The sequence below is a fragment of the Perca flavescens genome, chromosome 21 (genome assembly GCF_004354835.1).
Source record: "Perca flavescens isolate YP-PL-M2 chromosome 21, PFLA_1.0, whole genome shotgun sequence".
Classification (NCBI taxonomy): Eukaryota; Metazoa; Chordata; class Actinopteri; order Perciformes; family Percidae; genus Perca; species Perca flavescens.
In genome coordinates this window covers 16013995-16032972 of record NC_041351.1, presented here as the reverse complement: position 1 = coordinate 16032972, position 18978 = coordinate 16013995, and the positions used below count along the sequence as shown (strand labels likewise).

The 18978-nt window shown below is 39.7% G+C and overlaps 1 protein-coding gene across 2 annotated transcripts; it reads right to left on the bottom strand.

Moving 5' to 3' along the window:
- Positions 1–1593: 1593 nt before the first annotated feature.
- Positions 1594–18673, bottom strand: LOC114547803 (carnitine O-palmitoyltransferase 1, liver isoform). Of its 2 annotated transcripts, none has more exons than XM_028567223.1 (19): positions 18510–18673; positions 14188–14333; positions 13031–13170; positions 12297–12468; positions 11401–11502; positions 10868–11005; positions 10596–10673; positions 8987–9094; positions 8452–8539; positions 6782–6977; positions 5998–6183; positions 5796–5901; positions 5593–5709; positions 4708–4872; positions 4458–4586; positions 4071–4226; positions 3824–3934; positions 3279–3371; positions 1594–3074 (listed from the first exon to the last, which is right to left on the bottom strand). In XM_028567223.1, the coding sequence occupies exons 2-19, from the start codon at positions 14326–14328 to the stop codon at positions 2952–2954; spliced, it is 2349 nt and encodes a 782-aa protein (XP_028423024.1). In that variant the 5' UTR covers positions 14329–14333; positions 18510–18673; the 3' UTR covers positions 1594–2951. The 2 variants fall into 2 exon arrangements, with proteins under 2 accessions (XP_028423024.1, XP_028423025.1); XM_028567224.1 differs by lacking the exon at positions 8452–8539 and adding an exon at positions 7866–7950.
- Positions 18674–18978: the final 305 nt, after the last annotated feature.

Sequence of the window (18978 nt, the reverse complement as noted above, 5' to 3'; positions counted from 1 at the left end):
AGTATCTCTTTAATGCACCTTTAAGCATGTGCAGCGGCTTGAAAAGTAATAGCAACACTGTGTGTGTTTTTTTCCCACATTCTCTTTAAACCTTTTAATCTCTATAGTTCATTTTGCAATATTCACAGATGAGGGGTCCGGTGGAAAGGATGTCGTTCTTCAAGAGAAGTCATGGAGTACTGGAGACGGAATGATAATAACTTGGCCAGTGTGAGGAGCCAGACTGATAATCAGGCATTACAGCAAATGGTTAATGAAAATGTGCCATCGCTGTCCTTGGACTGGATCGCTTTGTTCAGAGATGAGTGGGAATGGTCGAACCAGAGTGACAGTTCCTTCAGAGACTGGGAGGGCTCTCAGCCAAAGGATGGACACTGCAGTGTAGGCCCTCGGCCAAGAAGTGGTTAGACAGAGATTGTCCCTTCTCCTGCTGTAATTGTGAGCATTCAGTCTGATTCTATCAAGTAACCGTATATAACATGATTTATTTATTTAACAAAACAAACCAAAAGTATACATTGTATAATTTCTGTTTAGCTGTAGAAAAGAGAAAAAAGAAGATATTGAGGGTGGAATTGAAGTCAAATTCATTGTTGAACTTCGGTGACTCTGCTGTGAGCGAAGCCATTTTAAACTAAGTATGTTTTTGTCTATTCTAAAATGTAGGTGCTGCAGTAGTCAAGAAGTTGTCTTATCACTACCAGTGTACATGGGCCATTACTATAGTAACATAACTAGTTTATTTGACTAAAGGTGTTTTTTCTTGCTTCCATAGACCCAACAAAAATATGAGGAGACCAAGCTTCAGTGGAGAGTCCAGCCAGATGGTAAGCTTTTACATAAATAATAAAAGTAGAAAAGCAATGAGGCATGAAGTGAAGTTGCCAATATGAAATCATCTTCAGTGGCAAAGAATACATTGCAATTACTTCTAAACATCTGTATGGACACCTTAGCTGTGAATATAAAAATATAATGGCTAGAGTGATTAAAACAGCCAGTAATATCATGATCAATGAAACCAGAATGAGTTGGGGAGTTGTACTCTATTAGTAATAAACATAAAACCTATTTTACAGAAAGCACCTCCCTGTTTAAAATGCCTTGCTTTGGAAAGTGCTTTCTGATGTATTTGGCAAATACAAATTATTATAACCGGTCAATTACTCCTACAGTTGTTATACCTTGCAGTCTGTATGTGGTATTTATTTTACACAGATATTATTCATGTATTTACGAGGTTCATTTTTCAAATTTTTTATGCTGTCTTCAATGTTTACTCTTATTTCTCATTATTTAACAGTAGGTGTGCTGTGTCCTTTTGCAGAAATTAAAATTATATAAAATAGATACATAATCTTTTTCCCTTCTGACAAGCCTATGAGCATTAAAGAGAACGCCAACGCCCTTTTGTGGTGCTAAAGGGAGCCGCACATAATCTGATAAATTCAAGTGAACTCAACTGTACAGTTGCATTTTGGGTAATGTAGGCACCAGGTTTTGACAAGGGATAAACATGCATGGAATAAAAAAAGATATTGCTGGTTCTGCTCCATCCATTTTTTGCCATTATTTATTTTTTCTGTCTGAAGGCTAAATCGGCAGGGTACTCTTAAGGCAACAAAAATAAACACTTGTGGGTATTTTTCTTTAAGAATGACTTTATGTTCCTCCATAATATTGCATTACAAAGACTGATCATAGTAATGCAATGGCTGATCATAGTAATACAACGGCTGATCATAGTAATACAACAAGACAAGCTCAACTGAAAACCAAAAAGGCAATAATCAATGAAGAATAACAGCAGTCTGTGTCACTGGTACACACCATCTGACCTGCAACACTGCTCAAGGCTAAATACCTGCACATAATGTTCATGAATATAGCTTGCATTGTTATGCTTCTTTAATAATCCAGTGGTAATAATAATTACAAAACAGATTTATAGATGGCAGTGAAATAACTGGAGTTCATTACAGTACAGTTTTTAACTTTTGAAAAGCCTGACCAATGAAAGATAAACTGACCTACATTATTTGTATGCACATTTTGAATATGTTTAGAAACATGAAATAAAGGTTACAGCCTGGGTGAGCTGGCACTGAATATAATACCAGTCAAAGAGTAATGCCAACCTATGAATTAAGTAGAGCCATGTCATTTCACTACTCCTGTTTCCTGTATAAACAGCCGGGCACTCTCAGCACAGCATTACAATCATGTTGTTTGTGTAGAAAGCAGATATATACATATTGAGTAAACAGTGAGAAGTCGCAGACTTCCGAGATTTCTAAATATGTGGCGTCATTGTTACAGCAATGTTGCATTTACATGGTAGAAACTGAAATTGCCTCAACAGCCCTGCGTGTTTCCTCTCTGAGCTAATGTGCTGAGACTATAGACGCATCACACGCTTCAAAACTAATTTAACAACAGAAAATTAGTGGCACAAAAAGTGTGGCACACTTAGTGGTGTCAAAACATAATGCACTTGAATTGATTTTAAATTACTCCCTGTAATAAGGTGAAGTGTTTAGCAGTTGCTACCCTAATCCTTGAGTGCTGAAATATGTACTGGCCTTTTTTATTATAATCAAAACATGTCAAAATAATAACTTGCATATTTTCCAAAGGTTTTACTGTTAAAACTAAACGCATAAACCATACTGTACTTGAGTAACACTTCTTGTTAATCTATGGACCTTTTTCCTTCTCACACACCTATCATCCAGATAATAGACACACACAAATATAGATGCATATTAGTAAAAACATCACCTCCATTTTATCAGTCTCCCCATTGAGCTGTCACTTGAAAATCATCTGTGTGGCTATACAATTCTCCCAATGCATGAGGGAAAAAACAACCCCTATGTTTCCTTACTTCATAGTGTAACATTTACGCTTGTACACCTTCCCTTCAGCATCCTTTTCTCCTGAGTAGCCGGCTACAGGTCTTTCTTGGCCTCTGGCCGCTTCTCCTCTGTCTTGAACTCTGTTTGGTTGGGGATCAGCAGCTGTAGCAGGTCGCGCAGGGCTTTTCTGATCTGAGCACCAAACGCGTGGGCTGACTGGGGGGGGGGGTAGGAGAGACAGAATAAAGAATAAGGAGACTGGGAGATACTTTTTCTTTTATGTCATCTGCTTTCATCAATCTAAATAGTAACAGAGATAAACTTTATAAACTAATAACTTCACAATTGCCCCAAGTTGAGGAGTTCATTCTTTTCAACTTTTTCTATGGAGCATAATATTACTACTTTCATTAGACTCACAGTGTCTGTACAGGAGAGCTTGCACGCAATGTTGAAGCTTAAGATGTTCTCTCCCAGAACGGAGTAGGACACCCCATAACCGTCATCAGCCACCTGAAAGAGATACAGACAATAGTTACACTCATGGCTGCTAAATGAAAATCAGAACCCAGAGCCACTTTCAAAAAGAAAGTTTCAATAAATATTAAAAAACAAATGTGCTTGTACTTTTACAGTGTCAAGACTGCAAAAAGCATGGAATGGTACTGTTATTTCTAAAAACTCAAACTGTGTACAGCCATTAAAGGGATAGTTTGGATGTTTGGATGTGAGGTTGTACAGTCAACAGTAGATGGCGGTAGGAACGCCCCCCAGTTTGCAGAAGCAGGCAGCAGTCCCGGCAATGAAGCAAAGCAGATTACAGCTGTGGACGGGGGCAGCAGCTAAATGTATTTTTAAGCCACCAGACTCCTTTGACAAAAACAGTAATTTTAGGAAGTTTATTTCTGGCTTCCAGTTTTGCAATAACTTAAACAGTTGAATGACTTTGTGAATGAAGCACTGACCGGTCCAAAGCCCCCTCCACAGCTGACGTACTCTGGGTGATTGACGAGGTCAAACATCTCCACGTGCATTGGAGACTGACTGGTGGACAGCTGCCACGGCTCAGACTGCACCTGAAATACCCACAAGAAGCCATCGCATCAATTTGCTGAAGTTGCTGCTGTATTGGCTCTGCTAAAGAGATAAATACTCATACTGAACCAGACAGACTGATGTCTGACTAAAAATGACAAAGGAAAAAAAATGAACCTCTTTCAAGAAAGGTGACTCCACTCCGAGGTATTTGGACATCACATAGAGGCAAAAGAGGTGTCTGTCGATGCCAGCTCCAGTCATAGCCAAGCGGTATAAATGCTGGTGCTGTTCTGCCGCTTCGTGGAACAAACGCCTGCACACATGTGCTGCCTGGGGGACAATGGCAAGAGCAGCATAACTGCTTGGCATAGCACATATTAATGATAGACACTGCATGATTTATGCGAGAGAGAAAAACGCAATAAAACATAATCATTTGCAATGCAGATAGAACCTTTAGTCATTCTCTTTTGATTTCCTATTATGTTATCCACCAAAATGTTCTTTAAACACTGTACTATACCAAAATGATGGAAATGAAGAGAGTTTCCACGGTCTCACCTCTCCACCCTCCAGTGCCCGGATGAAGGCACTGCTCTCATTGCTACAGGAGCGAACAGTCTCGGTCCTGCCCTCCCTGAACAGACGGGTCATGGAGGCTTCGTACGTCAAACAGAATCTCCTCTGGTCCTGAAATGCAAAAACAAAAACTCACATGCAACAGATAGCAGTAACAGTGCCAAATGCAATGTCCAAATTGAATGTAGTCTGACGAGCACACAAAAGCATGCTACTTCAGAGGGAGGTTTACCCTGTAGTAGGCCAACTGAAGGGCCATCTGAATGAAGGCATCTGGACTGACTCGACACTTCTTGACCTTTCCTTTGCCAAAGTCTTGGAAGGAAAAAACGTGCAAGTCCACATCGTCAGCCAGGGCCTGGGCCACTGCTAGAGACTGGGTGATCTGCTCCTCACACTGGGACAGACACATCCAGACAGCTAACATTAACAGGACTGAGATACATATAACCATTGCGCTGTGGTTTCAAAAGAATGAGCCATGCTTTCATATCGTTCCAAATAACGAGTCACCACAATGTTAGTCTTGTCCCTGGCGCTGACTGGCTAACCAGTCTTTATGCTAAGCTAGGCTACACTGGCTTCACCTTCATATTAAGTATTCAGACATGAGGTTTAAAGGTGAAATTGATCTTCTTATCTGACTCTTGCCAAGAAAACTAATATTTATATATCAAATATTTCTTTAACAATACAGTGTTTCTCTAGATCCTAAGCAGTCTCGCATTCCAACATTATAATATATCCTTGAAAATGGATCAATGAAAATGTCAAAATTCAACATAAGCTTTTTTACAATAATTTAGGCGGCTGTTTTTCTTATTATATAACGTGGGTTTGTCACTATGTCAACTCTCACTTTGAAAGATGAACTTAACAAAATAAGATGTTTGCATGTACCTATTTAAAATGATAAAAATCTAAATAAGAGTAATTGTGACCTTATAATTTTAGCATGAGCCTAATGTGAATTATGTCTACAATACATGCCTCATTTCAAAACACACTTTTTAATGCATGTATAAAAAGCCAGTAGAAGTTGTTGCCGACTAGGGAACCTGTGTTCTTTAGCTAAAGGAGAAAAGGAATAAAGGAAAAGTGTGAATGGATAACTAACTTCTGGAGGGATTTCCCAGTTCAGCTTCTGTGGTCGTGGTAGTGATGAATCCACTTCTCCTTTGCAGTGACCCTCTGCATTGTAACCGAGCTGGAAACAGTCAGTGGACAAGGCGTGCTGGAAACACACAACAATTTTAAGCGATTGCCTCTCAGAACCAGATGACAACAGTGTGGAGCCTACGTTTCTTTCAGGTTCCTTACCTGCCATAAGTGTGATACCACCGGTGCGTCAGCCCACGAGTGCTCTGCATTGATGCCCATTTTTCCATTCTTGAAGTAAATGATTGTGAAGGACTTGTCAAACCACCTGCATGACAACCAAGATAAAGATTGAACACAACATTAAAAACTAGTTCACTTATTACATGTTCACGAGACAGTGATCAGTTATGTGTAATATTACCTGTCATAACATTTCCCATGCAACAAGGATTTGGCGTAGGAATCTAGACTGGCCGGGTCATCTGCCGTCACTCCGTCGTCATCATCATCCAGGGACACAAAGAAGGAGGCTTTCTCTATGCAGTCCAGGGAGCGTTTATTGACCCCACTGCTGAAATACTTCACCCTGGCTTTAGCCCATGGAATTCTGGGAAGCATTTCAGAGGAAAATGATGACATTACATTTAGAGCCAAATGTTAGTAGCCAATATTGGCTTATCACAGAGATATCTATTGTATCAGAGTATATGTTGGCAATATGAAATCTTTTTCTACAGAACATATAATGCAGAAAACGAGGCTTGAGGGGGCGATTTAGAAAATGGTGTCATTGCGTAGTTCTTTATTTAAATGGTCAGCAATTGACTGATACTGAACATACAGTATTGATGTTTATTTAGCTATTTATTTTATTTTTTATCTATTCTTTATTTTTTCTGTGGTTATTTCTTGAATTGGATTGTGAAACTTTGTATGCATAATGTATAATGTTCAATATTATTTAATAAAGTTATTTGTTTAAGGAAGCAGCCTTCTGAGTATTTTTGCATAGTCATATTGGTGAAAAACAAACTACATAGAAAAGGTCTTTTTTAAATTTAGCTCAAAAATTCACTCCATATAGATAATCTGAGAATTTTCTCCCCTCTAAAATAAATATTGGTCTCAAAAACCGAGTCAGGCTCTAATTACATTAAGGATGTACTGTCCTTGTGATTTATGCACTGGTGGTTTGTCAAACTGACCTGTCTCCAGCAGTCAGGGCCCCCAGTTTGGCCTCTCCTTTGGAAGGAGGTGAAGTGTCATCAAGGATCCTCTGAATTTGGAATTCAATCTCCCTGGGTGACAGGAGTCTGCCTGCCTGGTACACCCTAAGACGAAAGTAGCGACCCCTGTGGTATACCGCTATGTAGTCACTGTCCTGCCAATGTTGCACGGTGTCTTTGCACGTAAAAGAAAAAAAGGAAATATTTAGTGAATTGAGACAAAGTACACAAATACATCAGAGATGATGCACTTAATTTAGGAATTTATGTGTGCCTTGTGCTTACGTTTATTCAAAACCTCATCATTTTGTCTGTCCTACTGGCAAGGGTTGTTCTCACATTCATGTCATTCATCTTCAGCAATGCATTCATTTAGTCAGTAGGTGATTTGAGGCAGGATGCCACCCCCCTTGTTAGCAAAATGACCAAAATGCCTGCCATCCCCCTCTCCTCCCCCTAGTAACAGAGAGCACCTGGTCTAGTCTCGTCTGCCTGATGTATTGATCCTTTATCTGACTGAGCTTTGTGCAAGTTAGACCATGGCTCTGAAATCTCAGAAGCCTTACTGTGTGTTGATTAATCCATGGCGCTGTCCATGGTGCTGAAGTAGCAAACAGATTTGTAATGGCGACTTTCTCTCTGAGTCTCGCCCTTCTTTGAGTTTTCTTGTGGATCTATGATATTGTCAAAACTATATAGCTTTTATATAGTTTAGATAAAGCTAAACGGATACCTTAACGCCGACTTAAATGGAAGAATGAAGAAACACAGTGCTGAAGAAGGCATGCCTGAGTAAAGGGAAGCAAGGGTGTTTCTTTTTATTGTGGTTTCTAATTTGAAATGATTAGTAGGGTGACTATCAAGATATTGGCTCATTAACATAATGAACAAGGAACATTTACTATATATGTCTTCATTTTAAATTCTTAATTATCATACCTGCAAACTCAGAAGGCACATCTCTTAAATTTTACATCTCTTGAATTATACACAGTAAAAAAAAAATGTTTTTCTAAGATCTAAAACTAGGATTGAGCCAGTTGTGTAAAAGCATTAATACTACCTGTTAGTGTTCCAGGGATTCGACAAGTGTCAAACATCCTCTCAAATTGATAGGAACAGCAAGGAACTGCAGACCTCAACAATAACTGAGCAGGATAAAGGATGGGAACAGAGCGAAAAGAGAGTAAGGGAGAGAAAGCGAGAAAACAGTGTTGTGAAGGAAGGAAAAGATGAGAAAACGAAATGTGTGGGCAGAAGAAAATAGACATTAGTTGAAGACAGACCCGATCCAGAAACCCAGACAGACCTGCGATGAGACCAGAAGGCAAGAGGAGACAGCTGAGAGATGACAGGATGGACTGTACAGCAGACATATTATGACTCAGTGAATCGCGGCGCCTTTGTTTCTTGAGACCATACACACACATTAACACTCGTCTTTCACACAATTTTCTATCCCACGCTTAAACTCCAGACAGCTCAGACACACGCAGTTTGCCTCATAATCTCTGAAGCAGCATTGTGTTAGCATTTCTCACTTGCTGAAGCGACCTGCTAATGTTTAGACAATATCATATTCAGCACTGTGTGAATATTGACGTTGCCACAGCGTGTGTCTATGTGCGTTTGCATGTCAGTCTCTTTACCCGTCTCCTCTCCAGGAATGCGTGTGGTGTTGAATAGCCTCTCACACTGAGCTGAACACAGAGGAATGACAGTGCCTGGTATACGGTTCTGGGAAACGGAGAGGAGAGCAGTGGAGGGAACGTAGAATCAAGCGATTTTTTTTTAAGAGAGAGGAAACGAGGGTAGTAAATAAAGAGAAATCAAACGAGCGAAAGAGAGGTGGAAAGGGTGAGAGATGAGCATGGTATGAGAACATGAGGGAAAGTGTCTTCACATAAACATTAAAAAGGAGAGATGCACACGCTACCGTATTATAAACACAGCAATGAATGGATGTTACTCACACAGTCAAGACACAGTCAAAACATGTACTGATGGCCTCATATGTTTCTATTGTAATCATTTACCAGTACATAATATTTTCAGGTTCCACAGAGAAATTTGTCTCATCATTTTGAGAAATTTGATCAAAAAATCTTCTGTTGCCATAGCAAAGAGACATAAATAGTGAACGCCTCCATGAGGCAGTTGGGTTGGCTGGTGGGCTAAACTCACAGGTTTAAGCTCTTCTTTGTTGAGTTTGCGGCGGTATAGGAAGAATGCGTGAAGGCTGTTGCCTGCCCTGGCCGCCTGGATGGGTGTGGGCGTCACATACATGAAGTCCTGGGGAGAGAACGCAGGAAGAGACAGGAAGTCAGGAGAAGAATAAACATGGGTGACTATTTTCCAAACATATTGATCTGCCTGGGATTACAGAATCAAGATCCGCGTTCTGCTTGGAGAGTTTGGGTCAAGCTTGCATAACAATCCTCTCAGTTATTATCGCTATGGTTCTTTTAATCAAAAAACAAAGGATTGGAACATGCTTGAGAAAATAGTTGTTTTTGCTAGAAGCCATACCTAAAAACAACATTCACATTCATATTACTGTATGTGTTAAGATGTATCAATATAAACGTGAGCGTTGTTGACAAAGAAGATAAATTAATTTGGACTTTTCCAGGATTATTAAAAAAAGGTAAAAACCTGTGACAAGCAGTAACACACAATTATTTTTCTCTCCTTGTGACAATCAAACAACGCCCACAAATGATTCCCAGAATGAATCCTTAAATATCTCAAAAGCAGAGGTGGGTAGTAACCGGTTACATTTACTCTGTTACATTTACTTGAGTAAGTTTTTGAAAAAATTATACTTCTAGGAGTAGTTTTAAATCACTATACTTTTTTACTTGAGTAGATTTGTGAATAAGAAACTGTACTCTTACTCCGCTACATTAGGCTACAATGAGCTTGTTACTTTTCTTTTTACCTCTTTAGTATTCTACACGTCGTTGTTTTTATCCCCCCCCCCCCCCCTCGCGTACTCCTCATTTTAATGTTTTATTTTGACAGAGAGAGAGACTTCTGCTAAAGGCTCTACCACGTGACTGTGTTTCATCAATCAAACGTAGTTGTGCAGTCTCGTCACGTGACCATACTCAATCTCAGTGGCAGGAAGGGTTGTCAGAATCAACTGTTGGCAATGCAGACACAGACGAGGAGGAACACCCCTGGCCTCATACTGAAAGCATGTTTACCTTAGTAAAAGTGCAAAACAGCAGCTACATTACCTTGTTATAGTTCTGCCTGCAGAGCCTGGTAAAAAAGTATAAAGGTTTGGAAATTTGTGTTACTTGGGCTTATTTATTTTTGATTTATTATTATTTTATTGATTTTATTTTTTAAGTACTTAAATTTACCTGGATTATTTTAATTTAAGCTATTTTGTAATTAATTAATTAATTAATTAAAATTTATTTTATTGATTGGATGAACTATAATTTGCCTAAAGATGATTACTTTGTATTTTTAATGCTTGTCTTAAAAAATACATCAGACGTTACTCAACAGTTACTCAATACTTGAGCACTTTTTTACTCTTACTCAAGTAATTATTTGGATGACTACTTTTTACTTACTTACTTGAGTTATATTATTCTGAAGTAACAGTACTTTTACTTGAGTAAATTTTTTGGCTTCTCTACCACCTCTGCTCAAAAGCCATGAAATAGAATAAAGTAACCTTCAAGGCCTGGTACAGTCAACATTTCCACCATCAAACAGAGTTAAACATAACACCACGTTAGACTGGAAATTTCTGAGAATGAAAAGCTTTTCCTACCATGCCAAAATAGTTACTGTTGACCATTATTGGGCCACGTCCACGTAGATAGACATATTCCTCCCACCAGTCACTTACCTGAAAACAAAAATAAAATATTTGAGACCGAGCGAATACTAAAGCCAACTGGCAGTCACTTACATATTCAGACCGGTTAAATAATTTAAACCACAGAACCTCACAAAGATATACATTGTTAATGGAATTTAAAATTTCGTATGTGATGTTTGAAGTAGCCACACTCAACCAGAGCATTGTGGTCAACCACTTACGTAGTTGGTGGACCAGAGAGCTTTGAGTTTGAGGTACCACTGCAGGCGGTTACCGAGGCTACTCTCAAACTCTGCCGCCAGCTTGGTCATGTGTTCATACTGTCTATCATCCATCAGCGGGCGCACTGATTCCAAGTGCTAAACAGAAGTGACGAGTAAAGAATAATAAGAAGAATAAGCATCATTCAGCAGAAATAAAATGACCACCAGATTAAATAGTCAACTAAATACAGAAACCTAGAAAACGGTTTGTGATGGTATGTGGAAGTCTTCTACCATAAGTCTGCTGATATAACAACAAATCTATTTCCCATTCTATCTCCTCTCATCTGTCAAATATATCTCAATTTAAAAGGGTAGATACCAGGCATTGTTATACATTTCGTAACTAGTTTGCAGCCAGCAACAACAACAACAACAACAACAAAGGACATGTGGTACAACAGAGGCAGGAAATGTGAGAAAGTGATTCATCTGTTTCCTGGTCAGTAATCAGCGTGTTGTCATTTCCTCTGCTTCATGTGACGTCTCACCCTCTTGACTGTGTCCTTGATGGCAGGCACAGGCAGGTTTGGCAACGAACCCTGGTAGCTGTAGAGCAGAGGCTTTCTGCCAGAAAAGATCCGCACCAGAGCCTGGCATAAAAAACAAACACACTCAAAATATTAAAGTGAGGACATACTAGGGCAAAATATTTTTTGGTTTTCTTCAAGTAGTATCGTAGAATATCATATATCATAACAATCAGATTAAATTAAGATAAAATTAAAGAGACAGTTCAACCCCAAATCAAAAAATTTTCCTCTAGTCTGTAGTGCTGTTTATCAGTCTACACTGTTTTGGTGTCAGTTGCCCAGTGTTGGAGATATCATAATCACTTTGCTTTCTAACATAGCATGTAACATTCTGCTCACAGCTCGGTGTGTGAATTGTCTCGAGTAACCAGGTCATGATTTCTGGAAAGAGACATTGCTGTTGAGTTTTCAAATGTATTTTTTTTGCGGCTTTGAGCACCACAAGCCGAGTGCCATCTAGTTCTAATGTTTTCGAGAGAAGGAAGACATCTTTATCTCCAACTCACACAAAAACAATTTAGTTTGATAAAAAGCATTACAGGTAAGAGGAAAAATATGGATTTTTGATTTTGGGGTGAACTGTCCCTTTAAGGTGATTAGATGACTTGTTGTAGATTGTCACATTTTCCTTTTATTTATCTCTTTTCTTGCAGCATAAAACACACATTTTGTAGTATGGGAGGACATAAAAACTATGTCGCTACTTTAAAAAAACCCAATATAAAACATTACAGTGTACTAATTGTATTTTTTAACAACAGCATATAACATACCAAAGATCACAGAACTTGAGGACAGTAAAAGGTATGGTTAGTTTACGGTGCCAAGTGGAAAATGTATGAAACAATACTGACCACCCAGACTTTGGTGGTGTTGGACATCTTGCCGTGCTTCTCGAACATCCAGCGGTGGTAGGAGAGCAGCTTCTTGAGGCACATGCGCATGGTGAAGATGAGCAAGAGCCATAGCATGGTACTGAAAAGAACTGCTGACACCAACGTCTGGCACTGGGTGCTCATAGATTGGCTGCAAATGGTGAGAGAAGGTGGACAGATTGATAGATGGGAAAGAGGGAGAAAAAAAAGAACAGGAAGTGAAACAAATAACAGTAATATGGAACTAGAAGCAAGATTACAACAAGGATTGATGGGAAGAAAAACTACTTCCAAGATTTAAACTACAAAAGCTAGCTGTTTCACAGTGGCAATATCAAGCATGGAAATCTCAAATTAATTCGTTCCCTTTTCCGAATCAGTGCTGTGACCAATATACCTTCACTTAAATGCTAAATCAGTTTTTTATGAAAGGAACAGTGGATCGGAGAAAGGAAGAAGAACAGGAGAACATTGTAAAGATGAGGCAAAAAGAAACATAAAAATATATATTACAGAACACAATGAAAAGGAAGAATGGGAAGGGTAAGGCCTATTTTAACCACACTATATATCTATACATACTGTACACCCATCTCTGTGACACAATGTACAATCAGGGAAAGGGAACATTTAGTGTCTGCAGAGGGTGTCTGGTAAATCAAAAGATTAATCATTAACCTTAACAATTTTCATGGAGTCACGAGATGCGTTACCTGACTGGCAGGTGCTCCTGTATCTTGGCTATGAGTCCCATGGAGGGGTCGGAGCGTGTGTACATAGTAGCCAGGATTGCTATGACCACAAAAAGCCAGGAGGAAGGACTGGCCGGATATACCCCCGTTATCACGCTGTTCTGTTAGCATGAGACAAGAGAGATTGATTTGAAATCCCATTCTTCCTGTTCACAATCAGTACACTGACAATTGATCAGTAGCAAGATAATTCATTCATGATCACAATAAAGTAACACATGTCCTGTAAATGCTCAAGTTGTAACTGCATTTAGCTCTGTGTCAAACATGAACCCAATTTGCACAAAAAAAATCACAGAGAATTGAACTGTTAATTTAAGGTTTTTGCAGCAGGTGCATGTCCGACTTGGTATGAAATGCTTACACATCCAACATCCCTTTAATTCTTATCGACATTGCTTCTGAAAATGAATGAGTGATGGAAGTGAGGATCAAACATGAGACATGAGGGTACCCAGACGCAAAGAGTGCATTGTTATGTGTGGCATGAAGTCCACACATTATAACAGGAAAAAACTCCCTGAGAGCATGCTCTCGCTTTCTTTGTGTTGGCCATTTAAACTCAGGTGGATTCAGGAGGGAGGACTATGATTAACTGCCCCACAGATCTCTGCAGGGTATATCGACACAGCTAACTACACTATCTGTTCAGTCTGAGTGTTCTGTTTTGCAGTGGCGCTGTTGCTCCGTGCGGCGCCAAGATGCTCAAGACTATTGTGATTGGTTTAATTAAATGCCAATAAACCAGAGCACGTTTTTCTTGCCAGACCCCCATCCGCAGCGCTGTGGGGGAAGGTCTGGCAATGCGAGACTAATGTTTCAATGAATGCGGTGAACGTACAAGTAACTTATAGGAATGCCAAATCCAAGTGTATTCTGTTTATTCTTGCAAAGCTACAAACCTGCAAATTGAGAAGAATGAGCAGAAAATGAACAAAAACACTAAAACCATTATATGGACAGGCCAACAGAAAATAATTTAGCTCTGACACAGATTCAAGTGCAGACATGAAGAGAGGAGGACAAGCAGTAAGAACAAGGAGGAAGAGGCACATATGCGATTATCATAGACAGTTTTAGGACACAGACAACAAGTGTGACAGCCAGAATGAAGATACCTTGAGTCCGATGATACGCTTCTTCCATGAGCGCACACCAGAGAGGTAGATCTCAGTGAGGGCCTGGTGGGACAGCTGCAGATCAATGCCCTCTCGCGTGACCGTGAACTGGAAGGCCACCGCCTGGTGGGCTTCCGCCATGATGACTGTGCATGATGAGAGACAGTTTAACTTTAAATTTAAATTAGTCATTTATGCCACGTTTCCACTGCATGGTACGGCACGGCCCACCTAACTCGACTCGTTTGTTTTTGGTTTTCCTTAAGGCTCTGATACACTAACCCGACGGCCGACCGTCGGCAGAACTGCCTCCCCGAGTTGGTCAAAAAAGCAGGCGGCACTAATATGTATTGTCGCCCAAAAAATGAAAACCGGCAGCTGATTGGACGAACCCGTCACGTGGGTCTGGCTTCTCCCGAATTTCAAAACCGACCTTAATGGCGGCTCGTTCAGAATGCGATCTCGTATTTTACAAAATTAGTTCACCGAAACGAGTTTCTGAAAACATTTTAAGCGAGAAATGGGCCATGCAGTTGCTGAATCTGTCTTTATTTCAGATTGACAAATGTCAGTTTAAAAGATTTTTGTCAGATTTTGAGAGGCGTTCGTCAGGCTCATCCTACTCGTCATTTCCGGGATAGCACTCCACCAATCAGATTGACCATTGAGTCCGACTGCCCACTGGCCGATTCAACATGTCAAATCGGCCCAAATGAAGTCCGACGGCTCCTCCGACTGACGACGGCACGGAATACACCGAACAGACTCGAGTCACTGACCTCGCCAGACTGTCCGACGGCCGATAATCGGGTTGGTGTGTCAGCGAGTTTAAGCAAAAGTCAGGATAGTACCTGGTCCTTTCTTTGTTACCACCTCGGTCGAGGTTCCAACCGAGCTGAGCAGATACGAGAAGGTGGAGTTAAAACACTGCAGACCAGTGACTGATTAGTCAGAGAGACATCCTGGCCACATTTATGAATAGCCAACCTACTGTCAAAAAAACGACCGCAAGTTTTTTTATTCTCTCGCCCCAGATTTAAAAAAAAAAATAGCAGCGATGAAAGGATCCAGCGAGTCTTGAATTGAAGATGATGTCACAGCAGTTCCATGCGGTGTCGCTATGGCGATCAATTGAGAATCCCACCTACAATGAGGGGGTTCTATCTTCAGGGAAATAAGGCACTAGGACCCCAGGTTACGACCTAGAGAACTGTCTGAAAACTGTCAACAAGAAAATAAACAATGTAAACAGCCAAAAGCAACATTATGCTTTGTGAATTGTATTTAAAATTTGACTGACAGGAAAGGTGGTAGCAAGTGCTATGAAGAAACAGCAGCACAGAAGATTTATCAAAAAAAAGATGATGAATTGCACAATTTTCGCATTCATGCCCGGCAAAATACATCCATCTCATGCAAGAGCATTTTAAAGAGAAGCTAAAAAAGACACACATTATTTATGAGTCCTTTTGAATGCAAAGTCAACTTGAAACTTTAATAGGACAGCGCTGACTGTGATTGGGACTATTTGTTTAATGCATTAACTGCTTCTCTTCACAAAGGGAATTGATTTTCCTCCAGAAATAGGCTATGGACAATGCCCCGAGGTTGAGTCACAGTGACACTCCCCGTGGAGGCCATGTCTGCTCTAATTGTGTATGTCTAAAAATGATAAACACACACGCACAATTCCCTCATCGTGCGCAGGTCCCATTGAGGTTCTGCTCTTTAGCTCAGATCTGGCAGATACAGTCGTGCCTGTTCCAAGGACTAACAGCAGTACATTTCAGCCCATTTCTTTCAGTGCCAACACACCGGCTCAGTTTAGTGCTGACTGCCCGCACACCAAAGGAGCCACTAATAAATGTTTTGAGAGCTTAAGCTGCATTGACAGTGTAGTAATCCTAAGCATCTCCGCAACTTTGATTCCCAATTCACTTAGAGCTCATGTCTTTACAGCTGTGTTATAAAAAAAGACTGCCAGATAATGATACAGCTTAACAATGATATTCTTGATAAGGCTACAGATATAGTATAATTGAATACAGTAATTAATAAGGGGAACTGGCTATGAATAGTAAAGTCTGTTCAAAGATGTTACAGTTTAAAGGTTTTTAAAGGGGCTGTACTCAACATTCAGCAAACAACTATTTGCTATGTAAAGATATAGGGGAGTAATGATGTCCTGGGCATAAGTCACACTCCCTCTATGTGTGTTGTAATCCAAGCTTCTCTGTTCCTTGTTTTCATTTTGCGTGAGGCCGTGAAATAACGTTTTTCTGAAGAGCTGACACAACCCTGTACCTGCTTGACTAAACAACTTTTTATTTAAATTTTTGGAAAACTGACAGACAGAAAACAAGCGGCTCAAGATTAAACAGTGGGTCCAGAGCAGGAAGAGGAACAAGGGGGCAGGGCCAGTTAAGTGTAAACTAGGTGAAAGAAAATCACCTCTAAGGCTTTAGAAAATACAAACAAACTAAATTTCACATTTAAATCCCTTGTTCTATTGTTTGACTGTAACTTTAGTTAGTAGTGAAATGTGATATTGTCAGGTTACTGTTATCATACTCACATTGTAGAAGCAATCACATAATTCAAAAACAGACATACTAGAAATATTCTTGAATTTTGAACTCTGAAGTACTATTATGTTATTTTTGTGTTTGAATTCTCCAAAAACACAAAGATCCTGCACAACCCCTAACAATTGGCCCACAGTACCAAGGTTATATGCTTTCAACTGTGGACATGACATCACTATCATATAAAGCAGATTTTATTGTAAAATCAGATACTGTTTAAGTCAATTAAATAATCCATACCATGTGTCCTTGTCACACTGTTGACTGCAAATCTGAAAGATTTCCCAATATTCCATCCACTCTTTTTGGATGATATGATGTGAAGTTGTTCAACAATATTAAGTAAGCTTACCATTATTTGGAAAATATTTTTTTTTCTTCCAGTTGAAGAACTCATCTTAAATTATGTTACTATTTATCATTTGCAGACCTTGAAAAGACAAATCTTTAAATCCCTGAGCTCAGGGCTCAGTCACAGCCAGCCTTCAGCTCATACCAGATGCTACTTTTAATCAATACTAAGACGTGTGTGTGTGTTCATACTAGAATTGACTCTTTTTTTACTGGTCACACACAGTTTGTAATTTGATTTTAAATGTTTACGCACTGGCATCGTGTTACAGTAATGGTTGTCCCTAGGTAGGGCATTTCTTGTTGTTCCTAAAACATGCCTTATTACTTAAGGTGACTTTCAGCCTTCACTGTTCAGCCCTTCACTGTGGAGCGAATGTCTAGCTAGCTAAATAACTATCATCTTTTAAATCACTTCATCAAACTTGATCATACTTTAAGCTCTGCTGGGCTTTAATCTGGCTTACTGAAAAACGTCATAACTTAGTGTTTGAAAACTATTCATAAATAAAGTTATTCTCCTTCAGTGGAGGAATGCAGAGTCTATAAACGTAACGTTACATACATATTGAGTGGATTCTCATGTTGAGAAGTAACATTAAAGCCACTGTAAGCCATTTCCTTATGTATTGTCAGTGTTTTATGAGACAGGGCTGGGAACAGTTGGTCACCTTTCAATGTTTAACAAGCAGAAAACCTCTGACTGCCATAAACTAGCTACTATGTCAACTCTATAGAGAAACATTAGTTAACCCATGCACTGAATGTGCAATTGACTAGCTATATGAGACATGTTGTAGGACAACTTCCAAAACGTAGCTAGCTAAAGTCAACAAACTTGTTGCAAATTTAAATTATTTGCTGAGCAAACAAGGTTAACATTCAAGATGACCCTCTAGCCCTTTCAGCCAATATAGCCCCAAATGAAGAGCGGATAGGAATTTGGGTAATGTCATTATAGCTAGCTAACACTCCCGGAACCTTACATTTTAGTAAAGCAATAACGCTAAGCAAGGTCCTGTTTACAAAGTAAAATGTGATTTAGCAGTAGTACCAGTATTATTAATCAGCTTTACGTATTTAGTCATCAACGTATTGTTATACATATTAACGTATTATTGTTATTACATCTGAAAGCTCCACACTAATGTTAGCTTTTATGCTACAAATATGGAAAGCCAGTTGATGCCGGTTGATGCACGTTAACGTTAGCTGACGTTTTAACTAGCTAGCTAACAGCTAGCCGAGCGTCCAGCCTATTATGTAGTGAGCTAACGTTAGGTACTAACAGATGCTGATGGGTCTTCTTAACGTTCATGGAAAGATGCGACTGTATGTGTCTTCATTGTGACGCACTATAACATTGTCATAACCCTGTTAACATACCTGTTGTTGTTTACGAAATGTCCAGCATCCAGAATAGCAGGAAAACGACTTCTGACGACGACCAATTGCCCGGTGTCTTTTGCTGGGGTGTCGGCCCTCTCCACTGAACAACTGTAACCTACTACAGATGCTGCGCTCTCCTGGATGGAGCGGATGCTGCCTTCAGCGACTGTCGGAAATGTCGCAATCGCGCAGTGGCAGTGAGTTGTGTCAATACCTGAGCTGTTACGTTTAAGGGGCGGAGAGAAGCCTATGTCAACATCTCACGATTAGGAATTTATCGTTTGACTGTCGTATACTTGGAATAAAACCCATTAAGAAATAATCCGTGGCATGTAAATCTTTTTTTCCACAGTAAAATGTCAGTCAGTGGAAAAATGCTAGCAAGCCTTTTTTTGTTTCACTGTCATTTTGATAAACCCTGAGTATGTGAGTGAAACTATTATTCAGATAAACTATCCTTACACAT